Raw genomic sequence first — 20,941 nt, 5'->3', positions numbered from 1 at the left:
ACTCTGTTGCCCAGGGAGTGCAATGGCACGATCCCGGCTCACTGCAACCTCTGCCTCCCAGGTTCAAGCGATTCTCCAGCCTCAGCCTCCTGAGTAATTGGGACTACAAGTGCCCGCCACCACGTCCAGCTAATTTTTGTATTTTTAATAGGGACACCATGTTGGCTGGGCTGGTCTTGAACTCCTGACCTCCAGTGATCTGTCTGCCTAGGCCTCCCAAAGTGCTGGGATTACAGGTGTGAGCCACTGCGGACTGCCTTTTTTTTAAGACAGGGCAAGAGCTCTGTCGCCCAGGCTAGAGTGCACTGCCGTGATTTTGCTCACTGCAGCCTTGACCTCCTGGGTTCAAGGGATTCTGCTGCGTCACCCTCTCCAGTAGCTTGAACTACATGCATGCCACCACACCCAGCTAATTTTTGTATTTTTAGTAGTGACAAGGTTTCACCATGTTGGCCAGGCTGGTCTCAAACTCCTGACCTCAAGTGATCCACCCACCTTGGCCTCCCAAAGTGCTGGGATTATAGGCATGAGCCACCATGCCCAGCCAATTTTTTTTTTTTTTTTAAACTTAACTTGGGCCGGGCGTGGTGGCTCAAGTCTGTAATTCCAGCACTTTGGGAGGCCGAGACAGGCGGATCACGAGGTCAGGAGATTGAGACCATCCTGGCTAACACAGTGAAACCCCGTCTCTACTAAAAAAATACAAAAAACTGGACGGGTGAGGTGGCGGGCGCCTATAGTCCCAGCTACTCGGGAGGCTGAGGCAGGAGAATGGCCTAAACCTGGGAGGCGGAGCTTGCAGTGAGCTGAGTTCCGGCCACTGCACTCCAGCCTGGGTGACAGAGCGAGACTCTGTCTCAAAAAAAAAAAAAAAAAAAAAAAACTTAAGTCCTCACAGGGAAATAGTACTAAAATCTCAGCCCATATAATACTCTAATGACCGTTAAAGCAATTTATATAAGCATAGCCCTGTAAATAAATTATATTTATAAAGTATCTGACACTTCAATTTTGTATGACTAAAGATCTTTTGGTGAAGATTCTTGCATTTATTTACTTATGAGGAGTAAGGAAAGGAGGAGAGAAGCTGTTTTCCTACTGTTGGGGCTCAGAAGATAATACTGGATAGGCGCAGTGGCTCACGCCTGTAATCCTGGCACTTTGGGAGGCCAAGGCGGGCGAATCACCTGACATCAAGAGTTCGAAACCAGCCTGGCCAACATGACGAAACCCCATTTCTACTAAAAATACAGAAATTAGCCAGCATGGTGGCATGCGCCTGTAATCCTAGCTACTCGGGAGGCTGAGGCAGGAGAATGGTTTGAACCCGGGGCAGAGATTGCACCACTGCACTCCAGCCTGGGCAACAGACCAAGACTCTTTTCAGATTTAAAAGTTTAAACATGCAAGCAGGCCTGGCCAAAATGGTGAAACCCCGTCTCTATCAAAAATAGAAAAATTAGCAAGGTGTGGTGATGCGTGCCTATAGTTTCAGCCACTTGGGAGGCTGAGGCACGAGAATTGCTTGAACCTGGGAGGCAGAGGTTGCTATTTCTTGAATAGGCAATTTTTAGTCAACATTAAAATTTATCTGGCATATTATTGTCATTATCATTATCATCATCACTATTCCTAGTACTAATATCTTAAATTAGTGGAAGGAAATTAAAAACACTCGCCGGGCACGGTGGCTCACGCCTGTAATCTTTGGGAGGCCGAGGTGGGTTGATCACGAGGTCAGGAGATCGAGACCATCCTGACTAACATGGTGAAACCCCATCTCTACTAAAAATACAAAAACTTGGCCGGGCATGGGGGCGGTTACCTGTAGTCCCAGCTACTTGGGAGACTAAGGCAGGAGAATGACTTGAACCCGGGAGGCGGAGCTTGTGGTGAGCCGAGATCGCGCCACTGCACTCCAACCTGAGAGACAGCGAGACTCTGTCTTAAAAAAAAAAAAAAAGAAATTAAAAACTCTTTATAGCTATTATTTCTGAGCAGTGAGACCAAAGTGGGTTGGGGCAGTAGTGTAGGGAGGAGTTAGATTTTTTGTTTGTTTGTTTTATATACTTATATAGTATTTTTATTTGTGTCAAGTGCAAAAAGATACATTTTTGTGGTATGGGAGAAAAAAGGAGAAATGCAAAAAGAAACAAATGCCATACATTTAAAAAATTGTTTCTCATGGTCAGAGTTGTCTATTTTAATCATCATTTGATTATTGAATGAATTTTGCCTTTACTTATCTTTAAATGCCATTTAAGTTGATCACTTATACTCAATTATGTTACTCTAACAAATTAGGATCTTTCTTAAATAAAGCAATAATGGCCTTTTTTAAAACGTAGAGTTGTGAAAGTTTATAACATTTTAAATTTATTTCAAGAGTAGAAGTTACTAAAATGATTTAGGAAAAGATTCTTATTTGGCAATATTGCCCTGGCTTCTGACATCTAAGAAAAGGTAACAAATACAGTATGCTTTACTAAAAACTAATCGGCACTCGTTTGCAAAGAAACTAATGAGTATTGGGGAATATGTGTAACCCATTTATATCTTGATTATTTGCAGGACTATTTCAGGCCTAGAAGAAATTGTTGAAAAGCAAGGAGACACCATTGAATACCTGAAGCGACACAATGCGCTGCTGAGTAAGCGGTTGTTGGCTCTCACTTCCTCAGACCTGGATGGTCAGCCAAGTAGAACGTGAGAGGCTCGCGGTCATGACAGCAATTGCAGAGGAACCCAGAGTCGTTCAGACTGCCTGACCACCTGACAGGCTGCCACAGGGAACTGTAGTTTACAGTGTTTGCTGGAAACCTGAATTTGGTTCTGACTTCTGTGGCTGTTTAAAATATAGGGCTTGTAGGTCACTTGAAAAGTACCTGTAGAAGCCTGGGTAACTTGAGGGGAATGTCTGTTTTGTACTTTTGGAAATTATTTAACTGTTTGGTTTATCCTAGAATCAGAGGCTAAACAACTCCATAGTCAACACTTTTCCACCTGACATTAGAACCCTGTAATGATTTCATTATGGATAGGGGAAGTCTAACAAGACAATCAATTTTAAAGAGGGTTTTAATCAAATAAGTTCTTCCCACTTTTAAGCTGATGAAAGAAGTCATTATTTCTTGTGAATGTTTTTTCCTGGAGAGCCTTATCATGTATTTTATATGCTTATGTGGTGTTGGATGACATCACGGGCCATGTAGCTTTTATAGAGAATTTTCTCACCATGGGACTGAGGTCTCACCAGATGATATACTATGCAAACTCCTACAGTTTTCTTTTCTTAAGAAATAAGGGCCGGGTGTGGCAGATCACGAGGTCAGGAGATCAAGACCATCCTGGCTAACACGGTGAAACCCCATCTCTACTGAAAATACAAAAAAATTAGCCGGGCATGGTGGTGGGCACCTGTAGTCCCAGCTACTTGGGAGGCTGAGACAGGAGAACAGTGTGGACCCAGGAGGCGGAGCTTGCAGTGAGCCAAGATCGCGCCACTGCACTCCAGCCTGGGTGACACAACGAGACTCCGTCTCAAAAAAATAAAAATAAAAATAAATAAGATGGCCGGGCGCGGTGGCTCAAGCCTGTAATCCCAGCACTTTGGGAGGCCGAGACGGGCGGATCACGAAGTCAGGAGATCGAGACCATCCTGGCTAACACGGTGAAACCCCGTCTCTACTAAAAAAAATACAAAAACTAGCCGGGTGAGGTGGCGGGCGCCTGTAGTCCCAGCTCCTCGGGAGGCTGAGGCAGGAGAATGGCGTAAACCCGGGAGGCGGAGCTTGCAGTGAGCTGAGAACCGGCCACTGCACTCCAGTCCGGGCGACAGAGCGAGACTCCGCCTCAAAAAAAATAAAAATAAATAAATAAATAAATAAATAAATAAGATACGATGATTGATTACTTGGACCAGTGTTAGACAAACCTGTGTTGCCTATTATATTGGCAGCACCTTCCATTAGCAATAGCTGAAAAATTCAGAGAAGAATTTAGAACTTTCACTTTATTTTTGCCATTCTTCAAGAAGCTGCTGTATATTTCAGTCTGGTTATACCTTCAATTGATCAATAACTTCAATTATAGGAAGGGCATCTTCTGTAATTTTGAATTACTATAAAAAAAAAGATACCTTTTAAAGCCTTAGGTTATACTTAAAAAATTTAATGGATAAAATGCGTATTAAGTTATATGCAGATATTAAACATATCTAATTCTCAAGATAAAAATGAAGTATTTTTCAGAGCAAATGGCATTATTTCTCCATTTTTCCTAGTATGCCCCTTTAATTCGTCAATTTGTTATTAGCTCTGTTATATGCTGCCTTAGAAAGACTTTTGGTTGAAGGCTGAATATGAAGGAAGGGGATATTTGTGACTGTGTTCATCTTTTTTGATCATTAGCTGAATATTCAATATTTGATATGTAACTATATAGGGATGTGTTCGATATAATTGTATAGGCAAGGGATATATTGATTTGGCTACATCTATTTGATTTATGGAGGGCAAATACCTGTTTATTTTAGATACAGCCATTGCTGGGGCATTCTAAAAGTTTTCTACTAAGATAAAGATGATTGCTCATGCCTGTAATCTTAGCTACTCAGGAGACTGAGGCAGGAGGATCACTCGAGGCCAGGAGTTTGAGACCAGCCTGGGCAACAGTGAGACACTGTCTCTCAGAAAAAAAAAAAAAATTGTTTGTCACCTGCACACAACATTCACAAACTAAAGCTAAAATGTATTTTTAAAATTGCCTTTCTCCCTTTCTTTTTTTTTTATTTTTTTGGGTTTTTTTGTTGTTGTTGTTGTTTTTGAGACAGAGTCTCACCCTGTTGCACAGGCTGGAGTGCAATGGTGCCTTCCTTCCTTTCTTTCTTTCTTTTTTTTTTTTTTTTTTTGAGACAGAGTCTTGCTGTGTCGCCAGGCTGGAGCACAGTTGCATGATCTTGGCTCACTGCAACCTCTGCCTCCCGGGGTTAAGAAATTCTCCTACCTCAGCCTCCTGAGTAGCTGGGATTAGAGGCACATGCCACCATGCTTGGCTAATTTTTGTATTTTTAGTACAGACGGGGTTTCACCATGCTGACCAGGCTGGTCTCAAACTCCTGACCTTGTGATCTGCCCTCCTTGACCTCCCAAAGTGTTGGGATTACAGGTGTGAGCCACTGTCCGCAGCCTTTCTTTCTTTTTGATAAGTGTATCTCAAAGCCATTGCCTTCTCTAGAAATCTGTTTCGCTGTTCTGGAAGAGCCTATAAACTTTGCCTTCAGTTGTTTTTCATTTCAAAGGGGAACACCAGTGGTAGATGATTAACTCTTATTTATTTTTAAAATTTAATTTGCATCTGTAGTCAGTTTCTGAGATTTATGGGATGAACTTTGTTTACAAGGAACAGTGTAGTTAAAAAGTTAGGGTGCCCATGTTCCCATGTAATGGGAACTTCTACTCATTTCAAGAGTAGAAGTTACTAAAATGATTTAGGAAAAGATTCTTATTTGGCAATATTGCCCTGGCTTCTGACATCTAAGAAAAGGTAACAAATACAATATGCTTTACTAAAAACTAATCGGTACTCGTTTGCAAAGAAACTAATGAGTATTGGGGAATATGTGTAACCCATTTATATCTTGATTATTTGCAGGACTATTTCAGGCCTAGAAGAAATTGTTGAAAAGCAATTTCCCACTTTGGTCTCACTGCTCAGAAATAATAGCTATAAAGAGTTTTTAATTTCTTTTTTTTTTTTTTTTTGAGACAGAGTCTCGCTGTCTCCCAGGTTGGAGTGCAGTGGCGCGATCTCGGCTCACCACAAGCTCCGCCTCCCGGGTTCAAGTCATTCTCCTGCCTTAGTCTCCCAAGTAGCTGGGACTACAGGTAACCGCCCCCATGCCCGGCCAAGTTTTTGTATTTTTAGTAGAGATGGGGTTTCACCGTGTTAGTCAGGATGGTCTTGGCCTCCCAAAGTGCTGGGATTACAGGCTTGAGCCACCGCGCCCGGCCATCTTATTTATTTTTATTTTTATTTTTTTGAGACGGAGTCTCGCTGTGTCACCCAGGCTGGAGTGCAGTGGCGCGATCTTGGCTCACTGCAAGCTCCGCCTCCTGGGTCCACACTGTTCTCCTGTCTCAGCCTCCCAAGTAGCTGGGACTACATGTTTGTTGTATAATCATCAACATTTTTCTGAATGCAATAATGAACATTTCAAACAGTAAATGAAAATGAAACTAAGTATCAGAAGTAGCAAAACAGCCGGCGCGGTGGCTCACGCCCGTAATCCCAGCACTTTGGGAGGCTGAGGCGAGTGGATCACCTGAGGTTAGGAGCTCAAGACCAGCCTGGCCAACATGGTAAACATATCATCTTTACTAAAAATACAAAATAAGCCGGGCATGGTGGCACGTGTCTGTAATCCCAGCTACTCAGGAGGCTGAGGCAGGAGAATCGCTTGAACACAGGAGGCAGAGGTTGCAGTGAGCTGAAATTGCGCCACTGCATTCCAGCCTGGGCAACAGCTAGACTCCATCTCAAAAAAAAAAAAAAAAAAAGTAACAAAACAGAAAAATGAACAAAACAATTTAAATGTTAACTGTTCTATTCACCAGGCTGGTAATTGTGCTAGCACTAAGAATACAAAAATTAAAGACTCTGGTGGGCAGCTTACATTCTAAAGAGAGCAAGGAATAGATTTCCAGACTCTGTGCTAAGTGCAGTAATGACAGTAGGCCCAACATGCTGTAGGAGCTCCACTTCAGGGCGTACCCTGAGGGCAAAAGGGTAGAGGGTTTTAAGTATGCCAGACAAAGCAATGAGTAAAGTAGGAAGGCAAATAGCTACAAAAGATCACAATCACTGTGTGTAGCTGGAACCAAAAATGTGAGGCGGACCTGGGTGAAGAGGTAGACAGGGTCAGAGCTTGGATGGCCTTGACACTATGCTGGAAGACCACACTTTGTCTTGTTGATAATGGGATCCTCTGAGGTATTTCAAGCAAGGAAGTAACAACGTCAGTTTTAATTTCAGGAGGATCAGATCATAGTTCAATATGGAGGAAATATGTGTGGCAGAAAGATGTGGCCCTGAACTAGGGAAGGTATAGTAAACCTTTTATTGTAAGTATATATGTGTATAGGTAGGTAGGTAGGTAGGTAGGTAGATAGATAGATAGAGGTATATGTGTATGTGTATGTATTCCAAATGACAACAGTATCATGACTTACTATAAAGTTAAAAGCTCATTTTTTAAAATGGCAATATGGAAAAATAAAAAGCAAAACAGTTATTTGAAATCTCACTACCAAGGGATTATACCAATGTACACTTTTTTTTTTTTTTTTTAGTCTCACTCTGTCTCTCAGGCTGGAGTGCAGCGGTGTGATCCGGGCTCACTGCAACCTCCTCCTACTGGGTTCAAGCAATTTTCCTGCCTCGGCCTCCCAAGTAGCTAGGACTACAGACGCGTGCCACTATTTTTTAGTACGAAAATACTAAAAATTTGGGCTGGGTGTGGTGGCTTACACCTGTAATCCCAGCACTTTGGGAGGCTGAGGTGGGTGGATCATGAGGTCAGGAGTTCGAGACCAACCTGGCGAAGATTGTGAAACCCCATCTCTACTAAAAATACAAATATCAGCCAGGTGTGGTGCAGGGCGCCTGTAATCCCAGCTACTCGGGAGGCTAAGGCAGGAGAATCACTTGAGCCTGGGAGGTGGAGATTGCAGTGAGCTGAGATGGTGCCACTGCACTCCAGCCTGGTGACAGAGCAGAGCGAGACTCCATCTCAAAAAAAAAAAAAAAAAAAAAAAAATTGTATTTCTAGTAGAGACAGGGATTCACCATGTTGGCCAGCTGATCTTGAACTCCTGACTTCAGGTGATCTACCTGCTTTGGCCTCCCAAAATGCTGGGATTTTAGGCATGAGCCAGCTCACCTGGTCTCCATACTCTTACTAATAGTGGGTGTTATCTTTTTTAAACCTTGACCCATCTGATGACTATGTCATTGTCTCAAATTGCGTTTCTGTGGATACTAATGAAGCGTTAAACATTTTTTCCAAGTTATTTGGTCTTTTATAAATCTTTTATGACATGTATATTCAAGTCCTTTGCTTATTATTGTCCTGGGATATTCTTTTTCTTTACAAATAGAATCTTCTGGCTGGGCGTGGTGGCTCACACCTGTAATCCCAGCACTTTGGGAGGCTGAGGCAGGTGGATCACTTGAGGTCAGGAGTTTGAGACCAGCCTGGCCAACCGGTGAAACTTTGTTTCTACTAAAAATATAAAATTAAGGCTGGGCGCAGTGGTTCACGCCTATAATCCTAGCACTTTGGGAGGCCAAGGCGGGCAGATCACAAGGTCAGGAGTTTGAGACCAGCCTGACCAACATCGAGAAACCCCGTCTCTACTAAAAATACAAAAATTAGCTGGGTGTGGTGATGCACACCTGTAATCCCAGCTACTCAGAGGCTGAGGCAGGAGAATTACTTGAACCCGAGAGGCAGAGGTTTGCAGGGAGCCAAGACTGCACCACTGCACTCCAGCCTAGGTGACAGAGTGAGACTCCATCTCAAAATAAATAAATAAATAAATAAAATTAAAATAAAAATTAGCTGGGCGTGGTGGCAGGTTCCTGTAGTGCAGCTACTCAGGAGGCTGAATCAGGAGAATCACTCAAACCTGGGAGGCAGAGGTTGCAGTGAGCCAAGATCGCACCACTACACTCCAGCCTAGATGTGCAGAGGGAGACTATGTCTCAAAAAAAAAAAAAAACCACTATATATATATATATATATATATATATATATATATATACAGATATAAAATCTTCCTTTACATGTTGAAGATAGTCCCAATGTTTGTTAGAAATACATCCTAGTTTGTTGTTTTGGGTTCTTTTGTCATTTACTGTTTAAACACTGCAGCCTGGATTCTTCCTCCCCCAGCACTGGTGAAAATTTTACACTAATGAATAACCAGAGCCATATTGGATATATATATTTTTTTAATTTTTTGGAGACAGAGTCTTGTTCTATCCCCCAGGCTGTGCAGTGGCACGCTCTCAGCTCACTGCAACCTCTGCCTACCAGGTTCAAGCAATTCTCATGCCTCAGTCTCCCAAGTAGCTGGGATTACAGGTGCCTATCACCATACCTGGCTAATTTTTTTTTTTTTTGTGAGACGGAGTCTGGCTCTGTCGCCCAGGCTGGAGTGCGGTGGCCGGATCTCAGCTCACTGCAAGCTGCGCCTCCCAGGTTCACGCCATTCTCCTGCCTCCGCCTCCCAAGTAGCTGGGACTACAGGCGCCCACCTCGTCGCCCGGCTAGTTTTTTGTATTCTTTAGTAGAGACGGGGTTTCACCGTATTAGCCAGGATGGTCTCGATCTCCTGACCTTGTGATCCGCCCGTCTCGGCCTCCCAAAGTGCTGGGATTACAGGCTTGAGCCACCGCGCCCGGCCAATTTTTGTATTTTTAGTAGAGACAGGGTTTCACTGTGTTGGCCAGGCTGGTCTCGAATTCCTGACCTCGTGATCCATCTGCCTCTGCCTCCCAAAGTGCTGGGTTTGCAGGCGTGAGGCACAGCACCTGGCTGGGATTGCATATCTTCTTGTCATGGGAGAGCTACCAGTGGCTTGAGTGAATTTTAGTATATCCAGGCTTCTGCCATAGGCCCTCTTTCTTCTTCCCGGGATTCAAACAAAAGTCTTATTTGAGTCAAGTTAATCCTTTCTCTTTTCTTATTTTTCCCCAAATTTCTCTAAGACAAGGTTTTTCAACCCCAGTCCTGCTGACATTTTGGGTTGAACAATTCTTTGTTGGGGGAGGGGTGTCTCTCCTGTGCATTGTAGGCTGTTTAACAGCATCCTGGTTACTAGGATGCTCTTGGAATCTCGTGACAACCAAAAGTGTCTCCATACACATGCATTTAGTTTAATTTTATTTAACACTTAACATATGAGAGCTGACTGTGTGCCAGAAAGTATTCCAGGTGCTGTGAATTCAGGGGTCAATAGGACAGAAAGGATGCCTGTTTTCATGGTATCTACATTTTAATGGTGGTGGTTGGTGGTGGGGAGTGGAAGGAGGAGTTAACACCATAGACAAATAAACCAACTATTGGGTTTGATAAATTCAGTTGTTCTTCTCTAAATGCGACCTTCTGTTAATGTGGCTGAGATGTATGGTATGATAAGGCTCATGGGAAAAAAAATTATCTTTTATGCTGTAACCATTCAGAAAGTCAATGGCAAATGAATTTTATATTCTCCTTTTCCTGTTCTTTTTACAGAAAAGGCTAGAAAGACATGCCCTTTAACATGTCTGTACGTTTCAGAGATTTTAGTGATCTCAGTCTGAACTGAGATGCTTTTATAAATCTTGAATACAAAACTCACACCTAGTAAGCTCTTGAGTTCTTGAACAATCAAACTTTGAATATGTGACAATCACAAATTTAAGATTTGAAAACATTCCCTAGGTTTCCTAAGGAATATTGTTTCATTCGTAAACCAGGGAAGTCTATCTCTAATTCTTCTCCCCTCCTCTCTATCCAGTCTCACTGTTCACTCTACTACTCTACTGAAACTGTTCTTGGCAAGGTCACCAATAACTTCCTTCCACATTGCTTAAGTTGGAGATGAATGCATAGGTCTCCTCTTTTAACTTATCAGCAACACTTGGCTCAGTTGATTGAATGGGGCCTGCCCCTCCACACCTGTGGGTATTTCTCATCAGGTGGGACGAGAGACTGAGAAAATAAATAAGACACAGAGACAAAGTATAAAGAAAGAACAGTGGGCCCAGGGGACTGGCACATCCAGCATGCGAGGACCTGCACCGGCGCCGGTCTCTGAGTTCCCTCAGTATTTATTGATCATTATTTTTACTATCTTGGCGAGGGGAGTGTAGCAGGGCAACAGATGGGGAGAAGGTCAGCAGGGAAACATGTGAGCAAAGGAATGTGTATCATAAGTTCAAGACAAGGTACTGTGTCCGGATGTGCAGGTAGGCTAGATTTATGTTTCTCCTTACACAAACATCTCAGTGTAGCAAAGAGTAGCAGAGCAGTACTGCTGCCAGCATATCTCGCCTCCAGCCACAGGGCGGTTTTCTCCTATCTCAGAATAGAACGAATGGGAATGGTCTGCTTTACACGGAGACATTCCATTCCCAGGGATGAGCAGGAGACAGAAGCCTTTCTCTTATCTCAACTGCAAAGAGGCCTCCCTCTTTCACTAGTCCTCCTCAGCACAGACCCTTTATGGGTGTCGGGCTGGGGGACGGTAAGGCCTTTCCTTTCCCACGAGGCCGTATCTCAGGGTCAGTGGGAGGAAACCTTGGACAATACCCAGGCTTTCTTGGGCAGAGGTCCCTGCGGCTTTCCGCAGTGCATTGTGTCCCTGGTTAATCGAGAATGGAGAAGGGCGATGACTTTTACCAAGCATACTGCCTGCAAACATATTGTTAACAAGGCACCTCCTGCACAGCCCTAAATCCGTTAAACTTTGATTCAATACAGCACATGTTTCTGTGAGCACAGGGTTGGGGCTAAAGTTACAGGTTAACAGCATCTCAAAGCAGAAACAATTTTTCTTAGTACAGATCAAAATGGAGTTTCTTATGTCTTCCTTTTCTACACAGACACAGTAACAACCTGATCTCTCTTTTCCCCACAGTTGATCACTTCTTCCTTGACTCTTTATTTCAGCTTGGCTTCCAGGACACTACATTCTCCTGGTTTTCTTCTACCTCACTAGCTTCTTCTTTTATCTGCTTTGCAAGTTCCTTTTCATTGGTATTCTCCAGGACTCAACCCCTGGGCCTCTTGGCTTCTCCATCAGCGTTCACGCTTTTGGTGTCTCACACAATCTCATGACTTTGATAGAATTTATGAGCTGATAATTTCCAAATGTGAATCTTCAGCCAGGCCTTTGTCCCTGAACTCCAGACACATGTATCCAACTGCCTCTTCTAGATCACTACTTGGGTATATAAAAAAACACCTGAAACAGAACATTGTCCCCAGCTGAGCCATCTGCCACAGTCTCTTCCACTTCTGTAATGGCAACTCCTCTTTCCCTCAAGCCCTGTAGACAATCCATCAATCCTGCAAATCCTGCTGGCTTTTCCTTTAAAACATACCCAGAGTCCAAGCAATTCTTGGCACCCCCAATGCTACTTCCTCAGCCACGATCATCTTCACCTGGACTATTATAATAGTCTTTTGGGGTTGGTTTTTTTTTTTTTTTTTTTTTTGAGACGGAGTCTTGCTCTGTTGCCCAGGCTGCAGTGCAGTGGCACGATCTGGGCTCACTGCAACCTCCGCCTCCCAGGTTCAAGTGATTCTCCCGCCTCAGCCTCCGGAGCAGCTGGAATTATAGGCGCGTACCACCACACCCAGCTGATTTTTTGTATTTTTAGTAGAAAGGGAGTTTCACCATGTTAACCAGGCTGGTCTTGAACTCTGGACCTCAGGTGATCCGCCCGCCTTGGCCTCCCAAAGTGCTGCAATTACAGGCAGGAGTCACTGTGCCCGGCCCTATTATAATAGTGTTTTTCTTTTTCTTTTCCTTTTTCTTTTTTCTTGAGATGGAGTCTCACTCCTATCACACAGGCTGGAGTGCAGTGCTGCAATCTTGGCTCATTACAACCTTCACTGCCCACGTTCAAGCGATTCTCCTTCCTCAGCCTCCTTGCGTATCTGGGATTACAGGCCTGCTTTTTTTATTTTTAGTAGAGATGAGGTTTCACCATGCTGACTAGGCTGGTCTGGATCTCCTGACCTCATGATCCGCCCGCTTTGGCCTCCCAAAGTGAGCCACCGCACCCAGCCTATAATAGTCTTTTAAGTGGTCTTTCTGCTTCTTACCACCGCTCCACTCTGAACCCCCAGCCCCATGCACATACAAAAAAAAAAAAAAAAATCTATGCTTAACACAGCAGCCAACAATATCCTTCTAAAACATACTACCCTGATGGTTTCCTTTTTCACTCAGTAAAAGCCCCAAAGCCTGGACAGTGGCCTTCAGAGACCTAGAAAATCTCTACTTCCCACCCCACCCCACCTCCTCTCTCCTAGTGTTCTTTTGTACACCCTGTGTCAGTCACACTGTGACTTTTGGATTGCCAAGCACATTCTCACCTGAGGACCTTTGTGCTTGCTGTTCCCTCTGCCTGGAATGATCAACTGCCATATATCTTTTTCAAGTCTTTGTTCCAATGTCACTTTTGGCTCATGCCTGTAATACCAGCACTTTGAGAGTTCGAGACGGGTGGATCACTTGAGGTCAGGAGTTGGGAGACCAGCCTGGCCAACATGATGAAACCCCATCTCTACTAAAAATACAAAAATTAGCCAGGCATGGTGGCACATGTCTGTAATCCCAGCTATTCAGGAGGCTGAGGCAGGAGAATCGCTTGAACCTGGGAGGTGGAGGTTGCAGTGAGCCAAGATCGCACAACTGTACTCCAGCCTAAGTGACAGAGTGAGAATCCGTCTCAAAAAAAAAAAAAAAATCCCCCCACTTCTGTCAGCCTGCTGAGTAGCTGGGATTATAGATGTGCACCACAACACCACACATAACTTTTATTATAGTATTTTGTTGTAATTGTTTTATTTTGTTATTGATGTTGTTACTCTCTGTGCCTAATTTATAAATTTAACTTTATCATAGTTACATGTGGATAGGAAAAAATATAGTCTACGTAGGGTTTAGTACTATCTGTGGCTCCAGGCATCCACCTGAGGTCTTGCAATGTTTCCCCTGCAGATAAGGGGAAAATACTACATGTAACTTACTTGCTTACTTTGTCTCTGTCTCCTGATAGAATGTAAGTTCTATCTTTTGCTTACTACTGTATCCTTCATACATAGAACAGTGTCTGGCACAAAGTAAGCACTCAATATCTGTTGATGAATTAATGTCACTAACTTCAGTGATTTCACTACTGGAATTGTAGTAGAAAAACTATGCTCACACATGCTCAAAGCCTGTTCCTGTAATCTAGCTGTAACCTGGGCTCTGTTTTCACTTTCTGTTTATGATGTCCTGAACTAAAGATTATTTTTTTTTTTTTTTTTTTTTTTTTTTTGAGACGGAGTCTTGCTCTGTCACCCGGGCTGGAGTGCTGTGGCCGGATCTCAGCTCACTGCAAGCTCCGCCTCCCGGGTTCACGCCATTCTCCTGCCTCAGCCTCCCGGGTAGCTGGGACTACAGGCGCCGCTACCTCGCCCGGCTAGTTTTTTGTAGTTTTTTTAGTAGAGACGGGGTTTCAACGTGTTAGCCAGGATGGTCTTGATCTCCTGACCTCGTGATCCGCCCGTCTCGGCCTCCCAAAGTGCTGGGATTACAGGCTTGAGCCACCGTGCCCGGCCTAAAGATTATTTTTTAAGGTCTTGTTTAAAAGTTTATCTCGGCCGGGCGCGGTGGCTCAAGCCTGTAATCCCAGCACTTTGGGAGGCCGAGACGGGCGGATCACGAGGTCAGGAGATCGAGACCATCCTGGCTAACACGGTGAAACCCCGTCTCCACTAAAAATACAAAAAAAACTAGCCGGGCGAGGTGGCAGGCGCCTGTAGTCCCAGCTACTCAGGAGGCTGAGGCAGGAGAATGTGTGAACCTGGGAGGCGGAGCTTGCAGTGAGCCAAGATCCAGCCACTGCACTCCAGCCTGGGTGACAGAGCGAGACTCCGTCTCAAAAAAAAAAAAAAAAAAAGTTTAGGATATACTAAAAAATAACAAAATAGCAGAAATAAAAGAGATAAGACTGATCTTTTCATAATCACTGCTATTTACTGTTGTCGAAAAGTGCTCATCAGTACAGTTGGATAAAGGAGCAGGATTAATCTGTGCATGGGATGGTTATATATTAATATCTAGAAAATTTAAGAATTAACCGTTAGACATCTAGAGAATTTAAGAAAAACCATTAGCAAGGGTGGCAAACTATAAAACATGAAGATCAACGATTTTCTTACATACCAAAAAGAATCAGTTTAAAATACAATTGGAAAGGTACCATTGATGATTGCATATAACAATATATTCAGGACTATTTGTTAACCTTTTAGAGCTGTGCTCCTATTAATCCAGTCCCATATTAAATATTTAAGACATTTCTGTTATTATAGAGGAACTAGATGTTCAGATAGAAATTTCAAATTGGGGCCGGGTATGGTGGCTCACATCTGTAATCCCAGCACTTTGGGAGGCCACAGCTGGAGAATCGCTTGAGCCTCGGAGTTGGAGACCAGCCTGGGAAACATATGAAGACCCTGTCTCTATTGAAAATAAATTTTGTGTTTTTTTTGGAGACGGATTCTCGCTCTGTCGCCCAGGCTGGAGTACAGTGGCGCAAACTCCGCTCACTGTGATCTCTGCCTCCCAGGTTCAAGCAATTCTCCTGCCTCAGCCTCCCCAGTAGCTGGGACTACAGGCGCCTGCCACCACGCCCGGCTAATTTTTGTATTTTTAGTAGAGACAGAGTTTCACCAGGTTGGCCGGGCTGGTCTCGAACTCCTGTTAAAGTGCTGAGATTACAGGCATGAGTCACCGTGCCCAGCCCACATTTGTAATTTAAATGAATAAGATAAAAGTAACCGGCCGGGCGCGGTGGCTCAAGCCTGTAATCCCAGCACTTTGGGAGGCCGAGGCGGGTGGATCACGAGGTCAGGAGATCGAGACCCTCCTGGCTAACACGGTGAAACCCCGTCTCTACTAAAAATACAAAAAACTAGCCGGGCGCGGTGGCGGGCGCCTGTAGTCCCAGCTACTCGGAGGCTGAGGCGGGAGAATGGCGGGAACCCGGGAGGCGGAGCCTGCAGTGAGCCGAGATCGCGCCACTGCACTCCAGCCTGGGCGACACAGCGAGACTCCGCTCTCAAAAAAAAAAAAAAGATAAAAGTAACCTATTAGAAAACAGATGGCCAGTCATGGTGGCTCATGCCTATAATCCCAGCACTTTGGGAGGACGAGGTATGAGGATTGCTTGAGCCAAGGAGTTTGAGACCAGCCTGGGCAACTTAGTGAGGCCCCATCTCTTTATCTTTTAAAAAATAATATTAAAATAAAATAAATCGATAAAGTTAGTAGGAAACAGTAGACATGTTCCCATTAACATCAGAAATAAAAATATTCACTCATATTATTGCTATTTCTTATTGTTCTGGAAGATCCAACAAAACATTTAGATAAGAAAAAGTATATGAAGTTATATAGATTGCATTTTCTTTTCAAATAATGATTGACTACCCAGCTAACTCCAAAGAACCTAAGTAGAAAAACTATTACAGGCCGGGCGCGGTGGTTCACGCCTATAATCCTAGCATTTTGGGAGACTGAGTGGGGCGGATCACTTGAGGTCAGGATTTCAGGACAAGCCTAGCCAACATGGTGAAACCCCATCTCTATGAGAAATACAAAAATTAGCTGGGTGTGTTGGCAGGCACCTGTAATCCCCAGCTACTTGGGAGGCTGAGGCAGGAGAATTGCTTGAACCTGGGAGACAGAGGTTGCAGTGAGCTGAGATCGCACCACTGCACTCCAGCCTGGGCGACAGAGCGAGACTCTGTCTCAAAAAAAAGAAAAGAAAAACTATCACAAAAATATATAAACAAGAATATTCAGTAAGGTTCTGGGTATGAAATTAATAGGTAAAAATCAGTTCCTTTAATACAAGCAACTACCAGTTAGGAGACACAATTGAAGAAAAGGCCCCATTTACAATAATAACAAAAAAGATGAAGTACCCAGATCTTTTTGAAGAAAACTTTAAAACACCACTGAAGAATAAAAAGAAGACTTGAAATGGTATGCTATGTCCTTGGATAGAAAGTCTTGACGTCACAAACATGGCAATTCTCTCTCAATCTATGTACAAGAGGATTAATACTACAAGGTATTAAGTGTATTATAATAACGTAATAATTAAAACACTGTGCTACTGCACATGAATAATTAGATCAATGAAACAAAATAGTAAATTTAGAAATAGACCAAATTGTATATGAGAATTTAGTATATGAAAGATGTTTCAGTCCGGTCACGGTGGCTCATGCCTCTAATCTCAGCACTGGGAGGCTGAGGTGGACAGATCACAAGGTCAGGAGTTTGAGACCAGCCTGGCCAATATAGTGAAACCCCGTCTCTATTAAAAATACAAAAATGAGCCGGGCGTGGTAGCACATGCCTGTCGTCCCAGCTAGTCTGGAGGCTGAGGCAGGAGAATCACTTGAACCCGGGAGGCAGAGAGGTTACTGTGAGTCAAGATTGTGCCACTGCACTCCAGCCTAGGCGACAGAATGAGATTCTGTCTCAAAAAAAAAAAAAGTGCTTTTATTGGTCTTTTTTTTTTTTTTTTTTTTTTTTTTGGAGACGGAGTTTGCTCTTGTTGCCCTGGCAGGAGTGCAGTGGTGTGATCTCAGCTCACCACAACCTCTGCCTCCCCGGTTCAAGCAATTCTTCTGCCTCAGCCTCCCGACTAGCTGGAATTACAGGTACAAGCTACCACGCCCAGCTCATTTTGTATTTTTAGTACAAAATGAGACGGGGTTTCTGCATGTTGGTCAGGCTGGTCTCGAACTCCCTACCTCTGGAGATCCGCCTGCCTCAGCCTCCCAAGTAGCTGGGATTACAGGTGTACGCTACCACACCTGGCTCATTTTATATTTTCAGTAGAGATGGGGTTTCGCCATGTTGGTCAAGCTGATCTCAAACTCCCCACCTCAGGTGATCCACCTGCCTCAGCCTCCAAAAATGCTGGGATTACAGGCATGAGCCACCGCACCTGGCCAAAAGATGTTGTTTCAATTCACTGCAGAAAAGTTAGCTCATTCAATATTTATTGTTTTAATTTATAAAGAAAAGAGGTTTAATTGGCTCATGGGTTCTGCAGGCTGTATAAGCATGATGCAGGCATCTACTCCACTTCTGGGGAGGCCTCAGGGGGCCTTTCCTCACAGTGAAAGTCAAAGCGGGAGCAGGCCTGTCACTTGGCAAAAGCAGGAGCAAGATAGGGGAAGGTGCCACACTTTACAAAAACCGGACCTTGTGAGAACTGAGTTACTATTGTGAAGACAGCACCAAGCCATGAAGGATCCACCCCTATGACCCAAACACCTCCCACCACCAGGCCCTAGATTCACCACTGGGGATTATATCTACATATATTTTAAGACAGAGTCTCGCTGTGTCACCCAGGCTGGAGTGCAGTGGCATGATCTTGGCTCAGTGCAACCTCTGCCTTCCAGGTTCAAGCGATTCCCTTGCCTCAGCCTCCCCAGTAGCTGGGATTACAGGCATGTGCCACCATGCCCGGCTAATTTTTGTATTTTTTGTAGAGATGGGGTTTCACCATGTTGGCCAGGCTGATCTTGAACTCCTGACCTCAGGCGATCCGCCCATCTCGGCCCCCTGAATTGCTGGGATTACAGGCATGAGGATTATATTTCAACATGAGATTTGGGCAGGGACAACATCCAAACCATATCATCATGCCCCAGGTGCACTGCCAAGAAAAGGATAAATGTTATGAAGACAATGAGGGAAAGCATCAAGAACTTATGTTATATCCCTGCCTCATAATTCATATCTACTAAACCCCAGCTGATTCAAATATTTTATTGTTAAAAATGGGGCCCATTTTAACCCACTGTGCTCCGTGGCTCATGCCTGTAATCCCAGCACTTTGGGAGGCCGAGGCGGGAGAATCACCTAAGGTCATGAATTCAAGACCAGCCTGGCCAACATGGTGAAACCCTGTCTCTACTAAAAATACAAAAATTAGCTGGGCGTGGTGGCATGTGCCTGTAATCCCAGCTACTTGGGAGGCTGAGGCAGGAGAATCACTTGAACCCAGAAGTGGGAAGTTGCAATGAGCTGAGATCGCACCACTGAATTCCAGCCTGGCAACAGTGAGACTCTCTCTCAAAAAAAAAAAGGGCCACGTGCAGTGGTTCATGCCCATAATCCCAACCCTTTGGGAGGCCAAGGCAAGAGGATCCCTTGAGCTCAGGAGTTCAAGACCAGCCTGGGCAACATAGCAAGACCCCACCTCTAAAAAAATTTTTTTTAAATAAAGGCCAGGTGCAGTAGCTCACACCCTGTAATCTCAGCACTTTGAGAGGTGGAGGTGGAAGGATCACTTGAGCCCGGGAATTCAAGACCAGCCTGGAATACATAGTGAGACCCTGTTTCTACAAAAACATAGAAAAAAATTAGCCATGTGTGGTGGCCCATGCCTGTAGTCCCAGCTACTCAGGAGGCACAGGTGGAAGATTTACTTGAGCTCGGGAGGCTGAGGATTCAATGAGCTGTGGTTGCGCTACTGCACTCTAGCCTGGGTGAGAGAGCAAAACCCTATCTCAAAAAAAGAAAAAAAGAAAAGAAAAGCCAAGCATGGTGGTGGCTCAGGCCTGTAATCCCAGCACTTTGGGAGGCCAAGGCGGGTGGATCACCTGAGGTCAGGAGTTCAAGATGAGCCTGGCCAACATGGTGAAACTCCATCTCTACTAAAAATACAAAAACTAGCTGGGCATGGTGGCATGCGCCTGTAATCCCAGCTACTCAGGATGCTGAGGCAGGAGAATCTTGGAGGTTGCAGTGAGTCAAGATTGTGCCCCTGCACTCCAGCCTGGGCGACAGAGCGGGACTCCATCTCAAAAAAAAATTTTTTTTTTACCCAGACAAGGGTCACAGACCAAGGGTAGAATTCTGTAACACCAAAGATCCTACAAATCACAAGAAAAAGAAGCCAGGCACAGTGGCTCATGCCTGTAATCCCAGCACTTTGGGAGGCCGGGGCGGGCAAATCACGAGGTCAGGAGTTAGAGACCAGCCTGGCCAACATGCTGAAACCCCGTCTCTATTAAAAATACAAAAATTAGCCGGGCGTGGTGGCACGTGCCTGTAATCCCAGTTACTCAGGAGGCCGAGGCAGGAGAATCGCTTGAACCCGGGAGGCGGAGGTTGCGGAGAGCCGAGATCGTGCCATTGCACTCCAGCCTGGGCAACAAGAGCGAAACACTGTCTCAAAAAAAAAAGAAAGAAAAAGAAAAAAGAAAAAGAATGACTGCCTCCAAAAGGGCCAAGTGTATGAACAGTTAACAGTAAAGGAAACAGGAATGGTTTCTATGAAAAGATAATAAACTTCCGTTATAATAAGAGAACTCCTCAGTGACTGACACTGAGTTAGCAAAGCGGATAGAAGAAAAACGTTAACACTTGATGTGAGCAAGTCTGTAGAGAAACCAGCGTTCTCCTGTATCCTACCGAGACGTGTTGGTAACCTCTGTGGAGGGCAGGGCAGACTTCGAAATATCTGTTAGAATGCTCTTTGAGGAAGACGCGCTCGTAGGTGCTGTGGATCGCTGACCCGCAAGCTCCTGCTCCCGACTCACTGCTGTTCGCTCTTGCAGAGGAACGAGTCGGTCAGGAAGCCGCACAGCAGCCGTGGCTGTTAAGGATACCGGAAAAACACCCGTGGAGCCCTGGAGGTGGCAATTCACTGAATTCGAATCACTCTAAGGAGCCGCAACACAAAATCCCTGGAAAAGGTGTGTGCTGACTTGATCAGAAGCACAAAGGTAAAGAATCTCAAAGTGGGCCGGGCGCGGTGGCTCAAGCCTGTAATCCCAGCACTTTGGGAGGCCGAGACGGGTGGATCATAAGGTCAGGAGATCGAGACCATCCTGGCTAACACGGTGAAACCCCGTCTCTACTAAAAATACAAACAATTAGCCGGGCGAGGTGGCGGAGCCTGTAGTCCCAGCTACTCGGGAGGCTGAGGCAGGAGAATGGCGTGAACCCGGGAGGCGGAGCTTGCAGTGAGCTGAGATCCGGCCACTGCACTCCAGCCTGGGCGACAGAGCAAGACTCCGTCTCAAAAAAAAAAAAAAAAAAAAGAATCTCAAAGTGAAAGGACCAGTTCGAATACC

General features: G+C 44.6%; 1 protein-coding gene across 6 annotated transcripts in view; it reads left to right on the top strand.

The window, feature by feature from the left end:
- The window catches only part of TMEM192 (transmembrane protein 192), a 52,868-nt gene extending 32,176 nt beyond the window's left edge, over positions 1 to 20,692 (top strand). The window contains exons 5-6 of one of the 6 annotated variants that reach the window (XM_030918102.1): positions 2,572 to 2,651; positions 20,423 to 20,692. In XM_030918102.1, coding sequence (XP_030773962.1) covers positions 2,572 to 2,651; positions 20,423 to 20,571 — 229 coding nt within the window. In that variant the 3' untranslated portion in view covers positions 20,572 to 20,692. Of the gene's footprint in view, positions 1 to 2,571; positions 3,394 to 20,422 lie in introns of those variants that run through there. The other 5 variants (XM_030918068.1, XM_030918079.1, XM_030918074.1 and 2 more) reach the window with 5 other exon arrangements.
- The last annotated feature ends 249 nt before the right edge of the window (positions 20,693 to 20,941 follow it).

This window comes from Rhinopithecus roxellana, chromosome 2 (assembly GCF_007565055.1).
Source record: "Rhinopithecus roxellana isolate Shanxi Qingling chromosome 2, ASM756505v1, whole genome shotgun sequence".
In the NCBI taxonomy this organism is placed as follows: Eukaryota; Metazoa; Chordata; class Mammalia; order Primates; family Cercopithecidae; genus Rhinopithecus; species Rhinopithecus roxellana.
The sequence above is the reverse complement of the archived record's forward strand: the minus strand, read 5'-3'. Positions and strand labels throughout refer to the sequence as shown.